Here is a 23,606-nt window from a genome sequence, read left to right on the forward strand (position 1 = left end):
TACCAGTGGAACTACTAACTTTCAATCAATATTAAGCCATTATTTGACTTAAAATAAGCTCCGACATTTTGCTGAAAAATTGCATGCAGGTTTATTTTGTATTATTCCAAGTATACTTAGATATCGGCAATAAAAATTAGACCAAAGAAACTTGGTAAGATTTTGTGTTTTTGCAGTGAAGTCTTAAATCTGTCTGCGTCGCGCTGAAACAAACATTTCATCAGTCACCAGGTGCAATTTAATGATTACTTCAGACTTAAATCTACCAGCGGTATGAATAACTCTGAGCTTATCTGTACAGATAAATAACAGTCTCTTGTTTCCTTTGGGCATCTTAAAAGAAATGCAATGACTTCAACCATCAACATTTCAATATGCAACATGAATATTTCATGATTTGTTTTTCCGAGTCGTCTCAGATTTAAACTATTCTTAAACCGGAGCGCCTCTCAGTTCATCTTTCTTGTCATAATTGCCACTCACTCTTTACTCAATGATGTGTTTAATGCTGATCATATATTTCTGATCCTGTTCTTTGTTCTTTGATTAAAGACATGAAATAAATACACGGTTTCCATCCTATTTTTGGAGACTGGTTTCTTAAATTCTGTCCCTGGAGACTTTAAAGGTGTCTTAAGATCCGTTATTTTCCCTCAGGGGAAACAGACATCTGTGGTCTTCCTGAAAACACTGACCTGGAAATGAAAGCTATCTTTAGGAGGAAAATGTGTTTGAATGTATTTGAATACATTCAAACACATTTTAAATGTGTTTGAATGTAGAGGCGTCTCTAAATGCACTTTGGAGGATGTTGAGCAAACTGTATGCCCAGAAGGAGAAGCTGTTTATTCTGAAAAATGTTTCAGATGTGCTGATGCTTCCTCCTCCATCATGACCGTGAAATCTTGTTTTCACGGTCAAACGTTTATCCTAAGCATCATCCGTAACTAACCAGGAAGCAGCAGCCAACTCTGACATGTTGAAAGCACGAAGAAGAGTGTTTGGCTTTGTTTTCTTCTTTTTACAGTTAGAAATGTGAGTAAACACATTTTTACTGACACTTCTTTTCTTTTATATAATGCAGCATTTATTCATAGCTACTCCTTTAATTTAGTGAGATAATTTAGCAACTAAATAGCATGTTTTATGTCTTTTCAGGGTCAAACTTCCTGGTTAAACCAGAATATTAATAATTTTAAGGCCAGTGAAGCACAACAGTTTTGGGCTTACACATATTATTCAAAGTTCGCTGATCATAAAAGCCAATCCTAAAAAAGACTAAGCTTTTTAGACCAAGATCACAGTTAGAAAACACAATATGATTTCTTTTTTACATAAAATCATTGCCAAAACAATTAATCTGATTAATCTGTTATTAAAATGACTGTCATCCAATTTTGTAATCGATTAATTATTAACTGGAGCACACAGGCTCAAAAAAGGCCCTTTTTTGAAAGAGCAACAAGAAATTTAGGTCTAGTTTGTAGTCGAAATACCTCACTGCACTTGAAATAAGACAAATCTAACCTATACATAACTTTTCAGCAAGAAATATGGGCTTGCTTTAAGTCAAAATTTCCATAATAGTTATGAAAACTTACGAGTTCTAATTTTACCTACAACATGGGAAAAATGTCTTCTGCTGTGAAAGCGAAACACAGCAGCTGAAAATGTAACAAATTGAATTTTTGGTCCCCAATCAAAGAGAATCTATTTGATTATCAGGTATTTATTGGATAATCTGCTGTACCAACCAGAAACACAAAATCTTAGTATTTCTGGTTCTACTGCGAATATCTTAGTACAGCTGATATAAGAAAAAATTAACTTAAAAGTAACTTTCCAGCAATATTTAGGAGTTTGATATAAGTACGTAATTCCTTAATATTGATGAAAAAGTTCCAGTTGCACTGGTGTGGTTACCTAGCAACACCAGCCAAGCCCAGCCCGTCGCCTAGCAACCCAGTTCTAGTTCCACTGGCAGATTATTTCAGTTACAATGTAGAAAAAATGTCTTAAGTGAAATAATTTGTACTTTTTCGTTAATATTAAGAATTTATTTTACTTTAAACAAACCTATATATCTCCCTAAAACATTTGCTTTTAAGTTTGTTTTTGTCTTATTTCAAGTGTAATAAGATATTTGCACTAAAACCTAGACCAAAAATACTTGGTAAGATTTTGTGTTTTTGCAGTGTTGTGGATCAGTTACCTCTTTAGCTTTGGCTAAATATTGTGCTTTAAAGCTAGCGGTGCTAATATTTGGGATTGGTGCTTTGGGAACAGCGCAACTAGCTTTTTAGCTAGCGGTGCCCACAAATGCTTCTTTATATGCAAAAACAAAAGAAAATAAATTCTCCAAATACACTTATATATTGCTCTTTATTTGTAGTGAACTAAGATATTTGCAGTAGAAACTAAACCAAAAATACTTGGTAATATTTAGTGTTTTTGCAGTGAAGCTCAGGAGATCGGTGTTAAAAGGTTTGATGGGGGTTACCTGTGTCCAGCTGCCTGTTGTGGCCCCTCACCAGGTAGCTGAACTCCTGGCACTGTTTGCTCTGGCTGTAAACCCTCTGGGAGTTGAAGCACAGCTCCTCCAAAAGCATCAGCGCCTTCTTACACAGGTCTTCGTCCCAGTCCCCCGACATGCTCCAATCCGCATCGCACTCCCACCGCAGCAGTCAGCCGATGACAGCGCCGCCCTCGCCGATCAGACGGCCTCCTGCAGAAGCACAGTGCCGGCCCGTCCACCTTTTTCCACAAGGAGTCAACTGGAAAAGACGATGCAGGAAGAACAGCAGCGACTCTGCGTGGGGCGGTCCTGGTCCAGGCTGAGACGGCCCTGAAAGACACGGAAAATCAAACTTCTGGCTCACTTATCACCTTAAAATGCTAAAACGCCAAATCTTGCAAACTATTTTTGGTCTAGTTTCCAGTGCAAATATGTTGGTATATGGAAATATGACAAACTAACATAAAACTTTCTTTTCTTACAGCCAATGAAAACACAAAAAACCCTTTTGAATGATTTACACCTTACTTTCTTACAAGAAAAATATATTTTCTTTGTTCAATCAAAATATGTCATGCTTAGTTTGTCGCAGGAAAACAAAATTCTCAATTGAAACATTTCGTGATTTTTTTTTAATGAGTTGATGATTTTGGCCTTTTCTGGTTAGAAAAGGTTTTGACATCCCTGTCATAAAGTGATCTTCTACTGGAAGTTTTTAAATCAAAATTAAGAAGTTATTTACTTAAAACAAGCTTTTATATCTTGCTGAAAAGTTACTTATAAGTCAGTTTTGTGTAATTTTAAGCATACTAAGATGACGCCAGAACACGGCCTTTGATTCACTCTGCAGACTGAACACTAATGTATTTTCTATCCCCACCAGAACAATAACAGCTGCTAATTTCTGCAAATGCTGGTAGAAAATTAACATCTGCTTCTCCACAGACGTGGTGAAAATAAAATACAACCTCTTCAAATTCTAATGTTTTACATCTGAAGACAAAATAAAAAGAATCTGGTATTTACCAAGATGTTAAATTACGGTAATTAAATCCTACCTCAAGCGTAAAAAACAGAGCACAACAGATATTTATTTAAGATGAAGCCAAAATGAGGAAGCTATTTATGATTTAACAGCTTCTAGGCCCACCTGTAGCAGCAATTGTTCTGACTTTATTAGCCTCTCGCATCATTATGGAGGAATTTAAATAGTTTGTTGCATTCTGGACAGATTTGAGTCTAAAATACTGAAAGACTGTGCAAACCAAAGTCACACAGCCTTTTTAATTTAGCGTGAAGAAGCTTTTAGAAAAGTCTGATTCACTTCCTGAAGCGCAACAGCACAGGTATGTGTGCAACAACAAATTTGACCCTATCAGACATGTTACTGACACACACACTGCAAAAACACAAAAATGTTAGAAGAAATAAAATCAAGGATAAAAGAACCATGTAAAAAAAATTTACTTTTACTTTTAAAGAAGCAGTTTGGGCTCCGTTAACTAAAAAGCTAGTTATGAAATTCCTAAAGCACTAATTGTAACCATTAGCTCTGCTAATGCTAACGTGCTATACCTACATGGTACCTAGCAGAAGCTAAAGCACTAAATTGATCTGTGCTGATACCCATGACACTGCAAAAACACAACATCTTAACAAGTGTTTTTGGTCTAATTTCTAGTTTAAATATCTTAGTACAATTAAAATAAGACAAAACTAACAAAAAAGTAACTTTTTAGCAAGATATAAGAACTGGTTTTAAGCCAATAATTTCTCAATATTAATGAAAATAACCAGTTAGTGAAACAAGACATTTTTAACTTATAGTATTGGGAAAATGTCTTGTTCCACTAGCAGGTTATGTTATGTCACTTCTAACTAGAACTTTTTCATCAATATTGAGGAATTCTTGACTTAAAACAAGCTCCTATATCATGCAGAAATGTTACTTTTACGTTATTTTTGTCTTATTTTAAGTGTACAAAGTTATTTAAACTAAAAACTAGACCAAAACTACTTGGTAGGATTGTGGGTTTTTGCAGTGCTGTGGGCATCAACACAGATGAATGTAGCATTTTAGCATTAGCTTCTGCTAAATACCACGTTAGTACAGCACTTTAGTGTTAGCAGAGCTAATGGTTACAATTAGTGCTTTGGGAATAGTGCAACTAGCTTTTTGTTAGCGGTAGTCACAAATCTCCAAATACATTTACATTTCCTCTAATGGTTATATATTTATCCCTTATATGCTGTGTACGCTTGAAGTCCAAGTCAAATTCCCCGTCTGTTTAGCCAATCTTACTCACTGAAACTGATTCTGAAATCCAGTGGAAAGAGGAAGGGTGTACTTAGTTTTTACACACGAACCTTTTCAGTTATTTGTTCTTCTTTACCAATAATACTTGTTTTGAATCTGCAGTGTGTTCCAGTACATTCGCAGTTGATTAAAAGAGTCGCAGACCAAGAGGTGGATTCAAAATATGGGCATACTTTCTTTTTATCACTTGCTGTACAAAAAATGTTCGGAAAATTCGTTTTTTTATTTTTGCTTCCTAAATATCAGCATTAACTATTTAGATTTTTACCTTATTTGAAGCCAGATTAGTGAATCAACAGTTTGCATGCCTAATTTCACAGAACCATGTTGGCAATTATCTCCTGTGATTTCAGTGATAGTGTTGATGTCTAAAACTGACCAGTCGCTTTCTGTAATTACACAGTAATTTACACAATTATAGGTTCTCTTGAGCTGTTTCTCTGAAACACGTGGTGGAGGCACACAGAGTGAGTAAAATAAGTAATTAGTATTTTTTTTCCTTGTTTAAAGGGGACCTATTTTGCAGAATCCACAATTTGCACGCTTTTGTACATACATTTGGGTCTGAACTGCTCCAAGGAACAGTCCAAACACTTAAAAAAACACTGAATAGTTTTTTGGTAATAAGACAATTATTTCCGATGTCTGGAAAATGAGCCATTTCAAAAACCTGCCAACTCTTAAGTCAAATTCCACGGTCATTGGGTCGATACCTAGCAACCCCAGCTGAGTGGAGGCCCGTTACCTGGCAACCTAAGTTCTAGAATATTTGGTCAGCCGGTTTTACCGCTGTACAATGGCTGCTGGAAAAGAAAAGGGTTTTCCTTTTGACTTGCTATTCAGAAACCACTTGTTGCATTCTTATTGGTTGTGCAGGAGGCTCTACCTCTGCTTTTCAAAGATGTACAGTTGTACAACTGTTTGCAGCCATTTTCACTATGAGTTTAAACATTGATTTGGGGGGCGTGGCCAACAGTGGCGTGATTTGGATTTAAAGTGACAGGACGCCCTAAAACAGTTCATTCTAAACTGACTAAACTAAAATCTTTAAAAATGATTTTGTGCAAAAAATTTAATGATTATGTTTTGTATAGGCCACATATCTATCCTAACCAGCTCAATGAGGCATTTAAGATCATGTTTAAAATAACTAGATGAATTTGCTCATTTGATAAATGTAAAAAAATAAAGTTTAGATTAAATTTGAAAAGAAAAGCACAAATAAAACCTTACCTTGTTCTGGACTCAAATCTTGGTGTTGGTCATGCTGAATTTGGAAGGCAGGTTTGTGTAAAAGTTTCTTCAATAGAGGAAACGGATTTATCTGTCCTGTGAATTCATAACCATCGTTCTTCACCGAAAGGTGTGAACAGAGCCGGCATGTTTAGCTCCAGCAGGACCGGGTGGCATGCATCGGTGAAGTCCGTCTCTTCCACCAATCCACCTGGACAGGAGGCTGACTTCTCAACGTCTGCGTGAAAACCCTCCAACTGCACCTGCAAAGTAAAGCAAACCAACCAATCAGCAGGAAGTAGAAAAAACTCAAACAAACAACAAACTCATGAAGTCTGGCTCTTTTCTGTCCTCTCATCCAACAGATGCTGGCTTTTAGTTCATGGTCTTCATTTTTTTGGTCCCATTCTGTCAAAATAAAAACGGGTCAACACTAAAATGTTTCTCTTTCCCAGAGTCTGCGTGCCTCCGGGGGCTCTGGCCAAACGTAATGCATGTAAAGATTTAGCTAATTATGCAAATTTGAATAATAAAACTTTAAAGTTCTGTACAGAAGTACTGAGTCATTCCTCATTTCTTTCTACTTTGCTGCCAAGCTGCAAAGTTATGATGTTTTAAAGTCATCTTAATCAGCAGATCTACAGGCTTTACTTTTAAACTGGTCAGTCTTTTACTCATTTCTAGTTCTTTCTTAACTTAACAGTTGAGGAATGTGGCCCAGATGCATAAAATAAACTTCTTCACTGCAAAAACACAGAATTTTATAAAGTATTTTTGGCCTAGTACACTTCAAATAAGACAAAACCAGATCTTACAAATAACTTTTCATTGAGCTATAAGAGCTTAATTTAAGTAAATAATTTTTAAAAAGTACCAGTTCCACAGGCAAATTATAAAAATAAAATTTTCCCACGTGAAATAATCTGTCAATGGAAATAGTATGTTTTCACCAATATTAAGGAATTATTGACTTAAAACAAACTGTCATATGTTCTAACATTTAAAACCTCAACATCCTGTTAATAAATGAAATTGCACTGCAAAAATACAAAAGTTTACCATGTACTTTTGGTCTAATTTTTAGTGCAAATCTCTTAGTATGATTGAAATAAGACAAAACTACTTAATTTTTCAGCAAGATATAGGAGCATGTTGCGAGTCAATAATTTATTAATATTGATGAAAAAGTTGTAGTTCCTCTGTGATTATTTTACTTATAACAAGACTTTTCCCCATGTAATAAGTGAAATAACCTGTCAGTGGAACTAATACTTTTTGTCAATATTAATAAATTATTAGGTTAAAACAAACTCCTACATCCTGCTGAAAAGCTTTTTTTTTTTATATAATTCAAGTGTAATAAGATATTTGCACTAGAAACCAGACCAAAAATTGTCAGGATCTGTGTTTTTCTGTGTTTATTTAGAGTTTTCTGTGTCCTTGAGTCTCTTCGTTGTCCTGTCCTCCCCTTGATTGTTCCCAGGTGTGTCTCGTTTCTGTGATTACCCGCCCATGTATTTAACTCCACCTGTGTTCCTTGTTCCTCGTCGGGTCCTTGTCGTTGTATGTCGTTGTCAATGTCTAGTCGTCGTGTCCATCTGCCTGCTGCTCGTTGTTTGGACTGTGTTCCCGTCATTAAAATCATCATTTTCATTTCTACCTGGGTCTCAAGCGTCTGCCTCACCACCTCACACCGCACCGCTTCATGACAGAAGGACCCGACCAGACCGAACGGTGAGGCACGCTGTATTTACTTTTCATCATGGACCCAGAGGAGTTAAAGGAGCTAACTGAAACGATCAGGGAGTACGAGGAGGCAATGGCCAAGCCGTACGCTGCCATCCGACGCCTCGGTTTCGCCATCCGCTTGGGACTGCTGCTGGACTACTGGGTTCCTCGCTTTCCGCACCCGGGGTTTGTGGAGTTGCAGAGGGAGGCAGAGTGGGAGCGTAAGGCGGCCCTAGCCGTCATGGCTGGCGAACCTCTGCCTCCCAAGCCGCACAGTTTCTCCGCCAGCCCAGATCCCGCTCCAGTTCCGGGACCAGCAACTCCAGCCGGCGTTCCGGTCGGCGCACCCGAGGCCGAATCAGCCGGCGTTCCAGCCGGCGTTCCAGCCGGCGCACCCGAGGCCGAATCAGCCGGCGTTCCAGCCGGCGCACCCGAGGCCGAATCAGCCGGCGTTCCAGCCGGCGCACCCGAGGCCGAATCAGCCGGCGTTCCAGCCGGCGCACCCGAGGCCGAATCAGCCGGCGTTCCAGCCGGCGCACCCGAGGCCGAATCAGCCGGCGTTTCAGCCGGCGCACCCGAGGCCGAATCAGCCGGCGTTCCAGCCGGCGCACCCGAGGCCGAATCAGCCGGCGTTCCAGCCGGCGCACCCGAGGCCGAATCAGCCGGCGCACCCGAGGCCGAATCAGCCGGCGCACCCGAGGCCGAATCAGCCGGCGCACCCGAGGCCGAATCAGCCGGCGCACCCGAGGCCGTTCCAGCCGGCGCACCCGAGGCCGTTCCAGCCGGCGCACCCGAGGCCGTTCCAGCCGGCGCACCCGAGGCCGTTCCAGCCGGCGCACCCGAGGCCGTTCCAGCCGGCGTTCCTGCCGGCGCACCCGAGGCCGTTCCAGCCGGCGTTCCAGCCGGCGCACCCGAGGCCGAATCAGCCGGCGTTCCAGCCGGCGCACCCGAGGCCGAATCAGCCGGCGTTCCAGCCGGCGCACCCGAGGCCGAATCAGCCGGCGTTCCAGCCGGCGCACCCGAGGCCGAATCAGCCGGCGTTCCTGCCGGCGCACCCGAGGCCGTTCCAGCCGGCGTTCCTGCCGGCGCACCCGAGGCCGTTCCAGCCGGCGTTCCTGCCGGCGCACCGGAGGCCGTTCCAGCCGGCGTTCCTGCCGGCGCACCGGAGACCGAGACCCCCTGCGTTCCTCCCGAGACCCCCTGCGTTCCTCCCGAGACCCCCAGCGTTCCGACCGAGACCCCCAGCGTTCCGACCGAGACCCCCAGCGTTCCGACCGAGACCCCCAGCGTTCCGACCGAGACTCCCAGCGTTCCACCCGAGACTTCCAGCGTTCCACCCGAGACTTCCAGCGTTCCACCCGAGACTCTGACCTCCAGCGCTCCGACCGAGACCCCTTGTGCTCCGACCGAGACCCTACCTCGGGGGGCTCGTCATCGCCGTCTGTGGGCGGCCCCCGGGACTCCCCATTGCCACCTCCAGCGCCGCGGACGGCCGCTGGACCGCCTCCGGGGGTCCCGCCTCCGTGGTTCCCGCCTCCAGCGCCGCGGACGGCCGCCGGACCGCCTCCGTGGTTCCCGCCTCCAGCGCCGCGGACGGCCGCCGGACCGCCTCCGTGGTTCCCGCCTCCAGCGCCGCGGACGGCCGCCGGACCGCCTCCGTGGTTCCCGCCTCCAGCGCCGCGGACGGCCGCCGGACCGCCTCCGTGGTTCCCGCGGACGACCGCCAGACCACCTCTGTGGTTCCTGCCTCCTTTGCCTCCGCCCACCCTGTGGGTAGTTTTTTGTTTGTTTATGGACTCTTGGCCCTTCTTGTGTTTCCGCCCACGATGGTGGGTTGTTTTTTGTTTTTCTGGACTCTGGCCCCCCGTCCAGCGCCCCTCCGCCCACCCTTGTTGTGTGTTTTTTTTTTTTGTGGGCGTCTGGTAGCCGCCCTTGAGGGGGGGGTACTGTCAGGATCTGTGTTTTTCTGTGTTTATTTAGAGTTTTCTGTGTCCTTGAGTCTCTTCGTTGTCCTGTCCTCCCCTTGATTGTTCCCAGGTGTGTCTCGTTTCTGTGATTACCCGCCCATGTATTTAACTCCACCTGTGTTCCTTGTTCCTCGTCGGGTCCTTGTCGTTGTCAATGTCTAGTCGTCGTGTCCATCTGCCTGCTGCTCGTTGTTTGGACTGTGTTCCCGTCATTAAAATCATCATTTTCATTTCTACCTGGGTCTCAAGCGTCTGCCTCACCACCTCACACCGCACCGCTTCATGACAAAAATACTTGGTAAGATTTTGTGTTTTTGCAGTGTGTAAATAATCTGAAAGGCAGAATCTTGAGTTTTTATTAGCTTTATGCCAAAACCATGTAGCTGAGCAGAAAAAAATGCCTGAAATATTGCACTCTGTGTGTAATGAATCTATATAATATATGTATTAAAAAATAAGGGTTGCTTTGAGACGTTAGTAGCGTCCTGTAAGCCCAGCGGGGGTGAGCGGAAACGTGAACAAGCGGTGCGGCTGGAAAATAAATCAGTGGTAAAACACAGCGTTCATGATGAGAAGTCAGCTCAGTTCCCCACTCAGCTGTTTCGTCCTTGTAAAGACCAATTTCTCAAGAGAGGTGACGTGTCAAACAGGAGCAGGACTATCGATCATCTGATGTATGTTGTTCTGTGAGATGTCAGCGTCAGCCGAGTGGCACCTCCCTGGCAAAGTGGTCCTCCAGTGTCCATCTGTCTCCCGTCTATCAATCAATCACCACATTACGCAAAGACATATTTCACTCACTGAACATCGTCTGAAACAAGAAGTGCTTCCACTCAATCTCTACTTTCCCGTTTGGTCAAGTCTAGTCCATTTTAGCTGTCCATCTGCTGCAAAAATATTACAAACGAAGGAATCACACAGAAAAAACACCAAATATTCTATAATAAAATAAAGGGGAAAAAAACTGTATGTAAATGTATACGCAGATTTTTTTTATTGTAATTTTTCATATTGAGAAGCATTTGTGGGCACAGTGAACTAAAAAGCTATTTGCGCTGCTAATCTTAAACGTTAGCTCTAATGCTAAAGCGCAAAATTGATCTGTGTTGAAACCCACTACGCTACAAAAACACCCAATCCTTTACAATACAACAAAGAATAAATAAAGAACCATGTGTAGATGTATTTGCAGAATTTATTTCCTTTTATTTTTACTTTTAAAGAAGCATTTGTTGGCACCTCTCGCTAAAAAGCTAGTTGCGCTACCTAAAAATCTCTAATCCCCAACATTAGTTCGGCTAACATTAAAGTACACTACCCACCTGGTATTTAGCCAAAGCTATTGCTAAAGCGGTAGCTTGATCCACAACACTGCAAAACACAAAATCTTACCAAGTATTTTTGGTCTAGTTTTTAGTGCAAATATCTTAGTATACTTGAAATAAGACAAAACTTAAAAGTAATGTTTTAGGAAGATATAGAGGCTTGTTTAAAGTAAATATTTACCCAATATTGATTTTTAAAAAAGTACAGATTAGTTTATAACAAGACATTTTTCCCATATTGTGAAATAATCTGCCAGTGAAACTAGAACTGGGTTGCTAGGTGACGGGGTGAGTTTAGCAGGGGTTGCTAGGTAACGGCGGCAGTGGAATTCTTACAAGTAACTTGTTTTAAGCCAGTAATTCTTTATATTGAGGGGAAAAGAACTACCGTAGTTGTTATACAATCAGCCAGTGGAAGAAAATACTTTAACTTATAATATGGGAAAAAATTTCTTCTTCCTCTGGCTGATAATTTCACTTATAACTAGAACTTTTTCATCAATGTTAAGGAATTATTTACTAAAAACAAGCTCATATTTCTTGTTGAAAAGTTAGTTTTGTCTTATTTCAAGTGAACTAAGATATTTCTTAGAAAGTAGACAAAAATACTTGGTAAGATTTGATGTTTTTGCAGTGCAACATCCATGCCAGAACAACAAGTCCTCCTTTTCCTTTAGGAAAACAAATTTGTTTGAGTGACTTAAAGCTGAAGATATCGCAATCCGAAGAACGGGCGTCTGGCGGAGAATCTGGCTGCATCCAATGCCAGCTGGGGCATCAAGACGGAGAAGCAGGAAGGAAAAGACAGAAAGATGAGAAAATCTGACTGAAAAGCTGGTGGTGAAGAAATCTACAACTCATTCCGGTTTGGAGACCACCAATACCAGAAACAGATGTTCCTCCAGTGGATATCAGAGCAACAGTAAAGCTGCCACAGCCTCTCCATTGACTGCCGGGATCAATACTCCCGGGGAATAAATACGCCACATCACGGAGCAGCAAGGTCACCGTCCGGCTGAGCGGCGGAGACAGGACGGCGTGCAAGGTCACCGCCTCGTCGGGCTGCAAAGGCAGACGAATCAACCACATCTAGTCTCACGGCGGCGAACAAGATGAGATCAGTGTCCAATCAGATCAAGAGCTAAATCTGGATAGATAAAAAGTAAAAGGGAACACTCAGACCGGATAAAAGCAGCAGAAAGCTGCTTGTGGGGAGATACATAACCGAGCCTCATTTTCCTTTGCACTACTTCTCAAAAGTATTGCATTCCCTCGCAATCAAATTGCAAATACATCCTGGTCTATTTTGTATACATACACACTGATAACAAATGTCAAATTAAAGGGGAGCCATTATGCAAAATTCAAACTTTGCATGTTTCTGTAATTCCATTTGAGTTTCTACTGCTAGTATAATCAGCCCAAGCGGGTTTTTTGGCAATAGGTTCATGTTTTTTGGTGTCTGAAAAATTAACCGTTTCAAAAACTTTCTGAATGTAACGTCACAAATTAGCAGTTCCTCACTTAGCAACCCCAGCAGAGTTCCGCCCATTACCTAGCAACCCAAGCTGAGTTCCAACATGTTTGGTCAGCTGGGTTTTTTACCCCCGTAAGTGCTGTACAATGGCTGCTGGACCAGACAAGCGCTTTGTTGTTGACCTATCTTCCAGAAACAACTTGCTGCATTCTTGCTGGTTGAGCAGGAGGCTCCACTAATGCTGTTCAGAAATGTACAGTTGTACAAGTTTTGAGACATTTTCACTTGCGAGTGTAAAAGTTGAATTAAAATCCAAACAAGCAGCAGATTATTTGGATTTAAAGCAACAACAACTCATTCTGAAATGAGCTCAAAGTAGGTGAAACTGAACAGACTAAAATTTCAATATATAAAAAAAAATTGTGGAAAGTATGTAGTAGTAATTAATTAAACTGTAAAAGTAATGTATACATTTTGCATTTAAGAATTAAAAAAACCTTTGTCTGTAAATATGTTCTTCCCAGAACTCCGCAAGTATCAGTTTTAGCTGTGGTTCAAATTCTGTAAAACAAATTTCTTAAGCACCTTTTGCTATACAATTACTAATCAGTTAATAAAATTATTATTTTTTTTTAAATTAACAGATCAGCTCTACACTGTATTTATGCTAATTCAAGCAAAAAGAGTTGAGCTTTTCATATGCTGATGTTAGAAATATTTATTTTAGATGCAGATGGATCCTTTCACTAAAGGAATGCTACGTTACTGCATTTTAGGCAATAAAAAGTATATTTTTTTAATTAAAAAGGAATTAAATTGTTTATTTGCATCTTTTAGTAAACTTCTAATGTTGCAATTGGTCAATTCTGCAGCTTTTTTATGTAAGGCTTCTTAAAATCAATCGATTAATCACAAGATTAACTAAAATAATTGTCAGTTGCAGCCTTATCTGTAATATATAAATTCAAGGATGCATCAGGAAGAAGGAGGCTGCGAGTTCAAACCTCCACAGATGTCCTTGAGCGAGACGCCGCCCCCCCACCGCTCCAGTTAAATCTCCCAGGATGGGAGCTTCAGTTCAATGACTTATTTTTAAAGCTGAGTGCAGCCATTACATCCAACCTTCCTGGTGATGAAGCAGATGAAACATTTGTGTCTGCATCTCCTTCTGATGAGGGGATCGTTCCGGCGCTCGCAAAGAAGGGACGATGATTCTCCAGAGTTTTATTGCTGAGGCGCTCGCTAATGAATATGTATCCTGTATTGAACTTGCTCCTTCAATTCTCTTTTCACACAGTAGATCCAGACAGTTTTCTTCCTCATCGACCTGCAAATTTGATATAAATGTCAGAAGGCAGGTTTGTTAAGACAAAAGGATCCACATTGGACCCGGACAGGAAGAGTTATTTTGAATTTGAGTGATTGCCATCTATGACATCCAGAAGCTCAGTGAACATTTTATCGGTTTCTGGGCTTTAAGGCATCATGAAGTGACAGATTTGCCTTCAGGTTTTTATTTTATCCAACAACTCAGAGCAAAATCTCATTGGACGGACATGGAAAGACAACGTTCTCTGCCTGAAAGCTATAAAACATTCCCTATAAATATGCATGAATGTGGTTGAAAAGCAGAAAACAACCAAACAGCACTAAGGTCACATTTTCAGGGGTTTCGGGACGAACAATTATCAATAAACGCAAAATAAACATCAAGCCTAAAAACATAAAACTGGACTCAATGTGTGGGATAAGCTCAAACATAACCTCTGCTACGTTGGCTAGCGGAGTGGTTGTCAGCCGGTTGTCATAGCAACAAGTGTGCGTATGCAGTGAAGCTGACACAGAGAAAGCGAAGGAAAAAGGAATAATTTGAGTGGTTTTGAGTTGTTCTTCACCTGTTTTTTGGTGTTATTTTCCCTTTGCTGTGGCGCAGCGCAGGCGATGAAACTTCTAAAAGTTTAATGAACTTGCAGAATAAAATATTTCAGTTCAATTAATTGCACTATAAAATTCAGTGCCTATGGTTTAAGGTCTTGTCAAAGTGAAACAGCCATAAAAAGATGTCCAAACCATAGAGAAAATGGCTCAATTCAGACCTTTTCACACACAAAAAAAATCCGATTTGATCCATTTCCACATGTGGAACTAAACTGTATCCGATTGTTTTCAAACCATCTGCAGTTTGAGCGGTCATGTTGCATTTAATCCCACTTTTACGTCATCGATGTGAGACATGCATCATGTTTCTGCACCAGAAGAAGCCGAGCCAGATGTAAACGTCTGAGAAAAATTATAATTATGGAATTCAATCATCATCAAAGTCTGTAGGGAAGAGAAGAGCATCACTTCACATCCAAACACAATTCTCTACAGACGTTGCTGCTAGTTGTGCTTTATTTTTATCAGCTTCCTTCGAGTTGTTATGATCTCTTGACAGTACCGTCAGCTGCTATAAAATCGATCCATTAACAGCTCCATCCATTATTACTTCCAGAAACAATGCACTGTTGTGTGACGTCACTTTGGGGATGTAAACTGTTCATGCAGAAATCTGATTGAGGTTGCATTGATTATGAATGATCGTGCAAAAAATATGGGATTTCAGCAAATAAATCAGGATGGATATTATGTATATATTTCCGAAAGTCTTCTCATAAACTTGGTAGCAAATAAAATCTTAGTTGTGCTGCTATATTCTCTTTAAATTCAAGTTTTTTGTACTTCAATCTGGGTCTCAACTGCTTTTAAAAACCGTCCATGCATTTAAAAAATAACACCCAGTTAATATTTTTGGCAATAAGTTAATGATCTTCTGGATTTTGTAAAATGAGCCGTGTCAAAAATGTTGGCGTCCATCATTACTCCAGTAAACAGTGCGATGCTGTGTGACGTCAACGTTCCTCTATGTGTTGCTTTGGGGACGTAAACGTTCACACAGAAATCTCATTGCGTTCGCATTTAATTCGTAGAATGAACGAACACAAAATAAAAATCGGATTTCAGCAAAAAATTGGAACTGAGCATCAAGACCGGCTGCGTTAACGTAGCCTGAGATTCTTGAACATGAGCAAAACTGGCAAAACAAAAATGATAAGTTTTAATGAAAATTAAGGAAAAGAATCGTCGCAGCAGCTGCTACAGAACAAAGTATTCCCACGAACGCAGCAAGAACGCTGCCTTCTCTCCAAGTTTTCAACGTTCTTTCCAGTGACACACACACAAAAAAGAACGCCATCTTGGAACATGCAGAGCGTAACCATGGTGATGCGTGCAGAAATAATCACAGAAATCGGTTATTAGAGGCAGATTATATGGCTTTCAAAGATACTTTACTGGACTGCCCAGACCAGGAGTCTCTAACCTGCAGCTCACTTTGGCTCAACTACAATGACTAAAAATGATCAAGAATAATCAACAATTCTTTAGATACAACAAACGCAGGTTTTAGCAGTTTCTCTGTGTTTTCCAGGGAATTCAACAACATAATTACACCAAACATAATGGCATCATCTTATTCTGAAACCTAAAAATAGAAATAAAATGGTGGTTCTTCAAGAATCATAGCAAATTTCACTCGTCATTAAATGTTTACGGCTCTAAATTAAAATGATCAATTTCTCTGATTTTATTTTTTATAGGTATATGTTTGAGTAAAATGCACATTGTTCTTTTATTCTATGAACTACTGACAACAAAGATTTAGTATTTATTTGCAATATTTGCTAATCTCAATTTCTGACATGAAGTTTTCTAAGTTTTATGGTCACACTGTGAGACATGAGGCTGAAAACTAAAAATAACAAAGCATTTCTGCAGTTTAAAAACTCTGAATCTGTATTTTTGCTGGTTTTTTTTCTCCAAAGAGTTTTTGCGGCGCTAGTGGCTTGTATTTTTTCGACAGTAGGCAGACAGGAAGGAGGGTGAGGAAGACATGCAGCAAAGGTCGTCGGGACTGGGATTCGAACCCGCGACGTCCGCGTCGAGGACTAAGGCCTCCAAACGTGGGGCGTGCTGTCCCCCTGCGCCACCACAGCACGCCCCTGAATCTGTATTTTTAAAGTTGGATTTGCTCACCTACTGGTATTTGTGATCTTGCTTTCTTCATACTGAAAGTACTCGGGTCTTAATTCTGGGTCAAACATCGGTTATGAATTAATTTTTAATTCCACTCGCTTGGTTTAATATTTTTATTTGCTGCATATTCAAATCATCGTCTTATTAACCTGCGCTCTCTTTATTAAACCCAGACCGATGGGAATTACTGTTTATTGCTAAAACGTCAAACTACTTTTACAGGGGAGAAAAAAAAAAACACCTACATAATTACGAAACTGAAACAGGCAGATGCTTTTCTGTGTCAGAGCACAATGCTTTCTGTCGACAAAAGGAAGCTAATCCGTTGGTTTTGCTTAATAGGATGTTTCATACAGATCCCAGTGAGCGTGCTCTGAGGTCTTCCCATCAGCTGCTGCGCTCCTTCCTTTGTTTTCATCTCTACCTGGAAGTCATCTTTAATTGAAGCTCTTGTTTTCATTGCCGCTCTTTGTTTTCTTTTTTAAATCTGTTCAATTTCACACGCCCCCATGTTTGCACCTTAATGACAGCTTTGGCGTTAACTGTATTTCCTGTAAAAACGTGTCATTTCCAGTCTGCTGCACTGTACCGACTGGCAGCTTGGCCCAGTGGCCTCTTCCTCTCTGGTCGTGACTTTCCTGCCGTCTGCCTTTTGCCGCCACCCTGCTGGGCTCGCATCATGAGGCAAACCACCTCCAGTCGATGTACTCACGTACCCTCGGATCATTCCTCAGACGTATCTTGGACTCACAGGGGTCGTGACCCTTCCCTGCCAGGGCTGACGTACTCTCGTTTTTCGCCTTGCATCACTTCCTTTCCGAGGCCACGGCGGTGCCTGGCCGAGACAATGCGATCATCGCTCCTCTGGCCGCTCAGCCGTGACAGATTGATGCGCTGGGGTAAACAGATAGGGCTGCTACAACACAGCTTTTTGGTTACTCCAGTGGAGCGGTGCCGCGTTTCGCAGGGACACGAGACAGCGCCGCATGAGGGCTGAGACTGAGCGTGGGGATATTAATGCCTATTGACTCGAAGGTAATAGCTTTGCCGAGTCTCACCCTCGAGGTTGCTCCAATTTAGTCTGCCCTATAATAAGACCTGGACACCTTCGCAGCATCAGAAACTATCTCCTCATGATCATGTATCACAATAAACATGCAATCGAACAACCCGGCTCATCCAAAGGAGACTGTCGCCTTTTATCTCGAACTATTTCTGTCCCACATTTCTAAATGTTGCTGCTGAGGCTTTCACAGCTTCCCACTCTAAGCTTGTTGGAGCTGCAAGTGTCTAAATTATCCATAACATCAGGCGGGAAGGAGAGAACAAGTGGCCAGGCAGGAACCCTGGGATACTGCCGATGCTCTTTCCTCACAGCAAGCAAAGCTGCAGAGCAGACAGGGAGTGTGATGTGACTGAGTTCAGATTTTTGGGTGTTTTCACAGCTGGTAGTCTGGTAGACTTGGTTTTATTGGGGACCAAAACTACAACATTGGTTACATTTTCAGCTGGTGTAGTTCACTTTGACATTGCACTGTGTCAAAAGAGCCAAACCCTATGGAAAACATGTTTCCCTCTTCCCCTGTGGGGGCGCTGCACCAACAACCACCAAAGTAAACGACACAAAAGGTGAACAAAATTGGAGTGCCATCAGATTGTACTGGCTGTAGGATTTCTCACCTTCAAATGCAAGATTCGCGCCTTGGTTGAATTTACCCAGAAAACCCTGCGGTATAGTCTACTTCCTGCAGCTGGCGTGGTCTCCTGTCCGCTTGGCGTTCACAGATATATTCAAACTGCACCAGAGTTCACTTCAAATGAACCGAGACTTGCTTTTTTAAGTTGGCCAAAGTTAACTTTTTCAGAGTTTGATTACATCATTCACTTTTCCCCAATCGAACTAGACTTTCTCGTCAAACGATTGGAAAAAAGTGGACTGAACGGGGTTAGTGTGAATACACCTATACAACTGCTTTTCTTTACCCCTGATTATTTTGACCAGAGTTCACTACAGCCAAACCGAGACCTACGCAGACTAGAGTTCGTTTTCCATCCAGACTTTCAGGGCAAACAAACTAGAGTTTGTTTAAAGTGGACTAAACAGGGCTGGTGTGAACACAACGTTGAGCATCCCAGAGCAAAAACTGTCAAAAAGTGACAAAGTAGCTGATTGAAAACCGAAGAATTTAAATCAGCTCTCACTGACGTAGTTGAGTGATGAAAATTACATCATCTTGTTCGCAGTCCTTCTGGTTTGGATTCCTCAATTAAAATTTCAACTTGGCCAATCAGCAAACAGAAGAAGTTGTGACGTTGATTTTCTGCGCTGTTTTAGAATTGCAGTCTGCCTGTAGTTTTAGCAATGCCAGAGGAAGTGAACAAAGCCACTGAGTTTGTGTTCTCACAAATATTGAACTAGCATTAACGATCTTCTTGTTCGGAGTGGCACTTCTTTCTTTGCAGTAGAGCATAGTTATTACAGCACCAATTTCTAAACGCATTTCAAACGTCACAGCCAAACTTTATCGACTGGGTAAAATTTTAAACTTCAAGAGTCCACGCCTCCAGAAAGCAATTGTTTATCATCACAACGTTCCCACAAGTCTGTACCAGAAGCGATCTGCTCCATCTTAGTAGACAAGCTCAGCGCAAAGTATAGATGCACCATGGTTTCGAGGCCAAGAAAAAGAAAATATATTTCTTTCTCTTGACCAATGTGCAAGAGAAAGATATCACCTAAATGGCTGCTGTTAGGATTGACACGTATTATATAGTTAACATGTCAGACTATGTGGACAAACTGCCCCCAATCTCCTACTATGGTGTAGTTCACTACTTAACTAACAGGAAGAGTGCGTTTACCATGGAGGAGCTAAGGCACACAATCAATGGCTTTGTAAAAGACATAAAAACTATTTGTGTGAATAACAAGATTCTGGTGACAAGCACAGAAAGTACATGTAGAAACAAACACGGAGGCTACATGTCTGTCTTAGCTAGCAGATAAAAGCTACATTAGTTAATTTAGCTAGTTCGGCAGTAAGTACTACTGTAAATATAACTGATATTTATCTTAGTATTACACAGAGGTGGGTAGAGTACTCAAAAACTGTAGTCGAGAAATAGTTTTGATGTACTTAATATTGTTTACAAGTTAGATCAGAATGAGAGGAGAGCACGTTCTAATGTGACTTGTTAGTAGTTGTCATAGCAACTTCATGTCACGACCATTAGTAACGGTACCTTCCAAGATGGCTGTCAGCTACAGAGTGAGAGACCCGTTCAGCAAGCTAGCAAAGATCGTCAAAAAGCTAAAAACTCCTGGATGGAAACTGCAGAGTTGTTCTCCCCGGAAGAGGCCGCCTGCAGAAAGGTGTGGCGCTTTTATTTCATTTTTTAAAAGCTAAACGGAAGATGTAGGAACGGAGTGGGGAGGTAAGCCGCGTCCCCAGGTGGGTTGTACCGCGTGTGAAAGGTGTGAGCTAACACAGCTGAGCGTCCCGAAACCACGTGACCGCGCGTCGGCAGTTCCGCTTCGGATGAAGTATGTTGGAGCCGAACCTGATGATGTCGGAGAAGTAAAGCATTTGTTTCAATCAGGAACACATCTAAAAACATGCGGGACACCACTGACTGGTTTGGCACCTGGTAGGGAAAAAAACGGTCATAAAGCAACACGGAGCGCCTCCACACACACACACACACACACACACCCCTTCAAACCCCCGCCCACGCACACTTGATTTTTCGCCTGCAGCTTTAAGAGTCTGTGGGACAGTTATTTTTTAAATATGATCTTCCTCGGTGGAGGAACTCCAGGTTTGAAGGTGATTGAGGGGGAGTCGGGTGGAGGCCGTGGGGGTGTGGGATTACGCACGTCTTACGCACGTCAACCTGTCTTCTGTGTGTGTGTTTTCTGCGCACCCCGCCGTCTGTACATCCTATATATCCCGTAGGAAAAAAATAATAATAATAATAAGAGAAATCATTGTAAGAAGCGAGGATATTAGATCAAAAGAAAAAACTGCAGGCGGATAGTAGATACCTGGGGTGTAAACGTAGAGGCAGAATGCAACATGGATGCACAAATAATAGGCTAAACATTAAATATTGATGGAAAACAGCCACATGCGGCTGGATCCGGGGGCTCCCATTGAGCAGTGCGGGGGATGCAGGAATCAAAGGAGCGTCGCTGGAACCAGAGCCGCGGATGTTTTACAGGAGCGACCGAAAAGCGAACATCTTCCCCTTCCTTACCTTTCTGCGTCGCAGGAACCGCTGGGCTCCTGCTGCTGCTCGTCGTCCGCTCTCTCTCCTCCGCTGTTTTCACTCAGATGCGTCGCTCGTAAAGGGGCATTCCGCACCTATCCATCTGTCCGAGCAGGAACCGGTGAAGGCAGACTGAGAGGGAAGAAATGAACAATATGATCCCTGTCTCCCCTCCCCTCTTTTACCTCTCGGTTTCCCCTCGTCTTCTCTTATATTTCCATCCCCTCCTTGTGTTTTTTTTCCCTACTGTCCCCTCCCTCTCACTCTCCCTCGTTTGCTCGCTCGCTGCCTCTCCTCCTTTTCCTCCCTGTGCTCTGAATACTAATATTCCGTCTCTCCTCTCTCTGCCTGTACTAAAGACATACTGATGTATGTGGGGCGTGTATAGGAGGAGAGAGAGGCGGTTTGTGAGTGCTGCTGTGTGTGTTTTAGTGGAAAATGGTCTCTGGATCTCGTCCTGGATCTTGTTTGGTCCTATTAGAGCTGTGATTAGATAATAATCCTCCTGCAGATGCCCCTGGAGGGGTGATGGTGGGTGTGTTGCAGGTAAAAATGTTGTGTGGGATGAGAAGAGCAGGATGAGGAGGGGATGGTGGGTCACTGTCTGTTCGGCTGGCAGCCAGAAAAAGACACGGATCTGTGCTTGTTTGTGTCAGTGCTGGTGGGAAACCTCGACGAGACAAGAGGCTGAGGTCTAGTTAGAAGAAGACATAGGCTTATTGGAGTCATGATTTGATCATGTTCTCCTGGAGGCCATGAGGGGAACATAAAGGGGGGAACATAAAGATGCTCCTGTGTTTTATGGAAGCATCACCGGCTGCTCTGGTGGAGGAAAGCAAGTTGGAGAAATGCATCCGTTTTTGGTTAAAAAGCCTAAAAAAGTTACGATTGTTTTTTACTTTTGACCTGTGAATGAACACAAAGTGCAGTTTTGATGTAATGATTTCATTTATTAGTAGAAAAAATGTTATCCAAAGCAGCACAACCCAGTTCGATCATGAATTGCCTCCGATTACCAAACATTGGAAAGTTTAAATCTGTTACAGATTTTAGTGGCTTTTGTCTTTGGTAGAAGAAAAAGTTCCATTTCTAATCCAACACTGTTTTGTGTTGGATTAGAACAAACTTGGAATCCAGAGACTCTAGTTTATTCGTCATTCTTTAGCTTATATTTTAGAAACTGTAGATTAATCACTATTTACATCAATATTATGCCCTGCGACAGACTGGCGACCTGTCCAGGGTGTACCCCGCCTCTCGCCCGGAACGTAGCTGGAGATGGGCACCAGCAACCCTCCCGACCCCATTAGGGACAAGGGTGAACAGAAAATGGATGGATGGATGGATACATCAATATTAGATTATTTTTTAGAGTATGCAGAGAGACTCATATTAATACAACCAAGAAAGGGAATTTGAACAAACTTAAGAGTCCAGAAAAAATTCTTCTAGAACAGGAACATTTAGTTTGTATTGCTTAGAAACTGTGGAGTACTCATTACTTTTACAAATTTAGAGCACACTTAGAAAGTCCAGAGATTACTTATACTTATCTAGCAACCAGAACAGGGATGAGAACTTGGAGCCCAGAGAAACTAGCTTAGCAACTACTTTTTAGACTGGATGCTTATACTTATCTAACAACCCTGAATTGGAGCATCTAGTTTATTTACTTTGGATCAACATTATTAGCTTTTTCTTCTTTTGCTCTTTCCTTTGGTTTGTTATTTTGTTTCTATTTCCTTCTAATTTCTGTAAAGCACTTTGTATTGCCTTGCTGCTAAAAATGTGCTATATAAATAAAATTACCTTAACCTTTTACCTTTTGTATTTACCCAGAATCCCCTGGTCTGTAGTTCACTTCCTGCTTTTGGAGCATGTATACATTTGAACAGCGCCAGAGTTCATTTCAACTGAACCGAAACTGAGGTTTGTAGGCAAACCAGTTTGATTTTTTGGTCAGTTACGTCATATTCATATCTCCCCAAACGAACTGAACTTTCTAGACAAACAAACTAGAGTTCAGCTAAAGCGGACCAAACAAAGTCCATCAAAGTGAACTCTGGCGTGGTTTGGATGCAAACATGAACGCCAAGCAAACCAGACACTGCTCCAAAAGCAGGAAGTGGACTACAGCGCAGGGCATTCTGGGTATATAAAACCACAACAAACGCACTAGCTTAGCGCTAGCAGGTGAAATGGCTCGTGGTCTTTTACTAAAGACAAAAGAAAAATCCTTCAACTCTTAAAATCTAATGACACTCCGGTTTTGTTTACATTTTCTGAATAAGGAAGTTGTGCTCAGTGTCTTCTTTAGAGGTTTTTGTGTCGTTTCCTTCAGTGGGTCTTTGTGCAGCGCCCCCACAGGTGAGGAGGGGAACAGGTTTTTCAAAGGGTCTGAATTGTTCGAAAGACAAATGCAGAAGCTGAAAATGTAATAAATATTGCAACTTTCTTCCCACTAACCGGTGTGAAAACACCTCAAGTCAGGGTTAAAAATTTATTCTGCTGAAAGATTTTGGCAGCAAAAATAATAAACTCTGCATCTATTGTGCGATACTTGATAACTTCTTTTTAAAAAGATGAAGCAAATAGTCATTAGAACCTGTAGTGATCTTAGAAAACTTAATGACAAAGAGAAAAAGACTAATAGATGCACATTGCTCACCATGTTGACATAATGGAGCAGCAGGGCGACACG

The 23,606-nt window shown here is 41.9% G+C and overlaps 1 protein-coding gene across 1 annotated transcript in view; it reads right to left on the bottom strand.

Annotated features, from left to right (window-relative positions):
- Nucleotides 1-21,365, bottom strand: part of syt3 (synaptotagmin III) — a 69,840-nt gene extending 48,475 nt beyond the window's left edge. The window contains exons 1-3 of the mRNA XM_028042527.1: nucleotides 20,894-21,365; nucleotides 6,066-6,328; nucleotides 2,501-2,845 (exon numbers count right to left, since the gene is read on the bottom strand). Coding sequence (XP_027898328.1) covers nucleotides 2,501-2,651 — 151 coding nt within the window. The 5' untranslated portion in view covers nucleotides 2,652-2,845; nucleotides 6,066-6,328; nucleotides 20,894-21,365. The remainder of the gene's footprint in view (nucleotides 1-2,500; nucleotides 2,846-6,065; nucleotides 6,329-20,893) is intronic.
- Between the last annotated feature and the right edge of the window lie 2,241 nt (nucleotides 21,366-23,606).

The sequence above is a fragment of the Xiphophorus couchianus genome, chromosome 16 (genome assembly GCF_001444195.1).
Source record: "Xiphophorus couchianus chromosome 16, X_couchianus-1.0, whole genome shotgun sequence".
NCBI classification, from domain to species: Eukaryota; Metazoa; Chordata; class Actinopteri; order Cyprinodontiformes; family Poeciliidae; genus Xiphophorus; species Xiphophorus couchianus.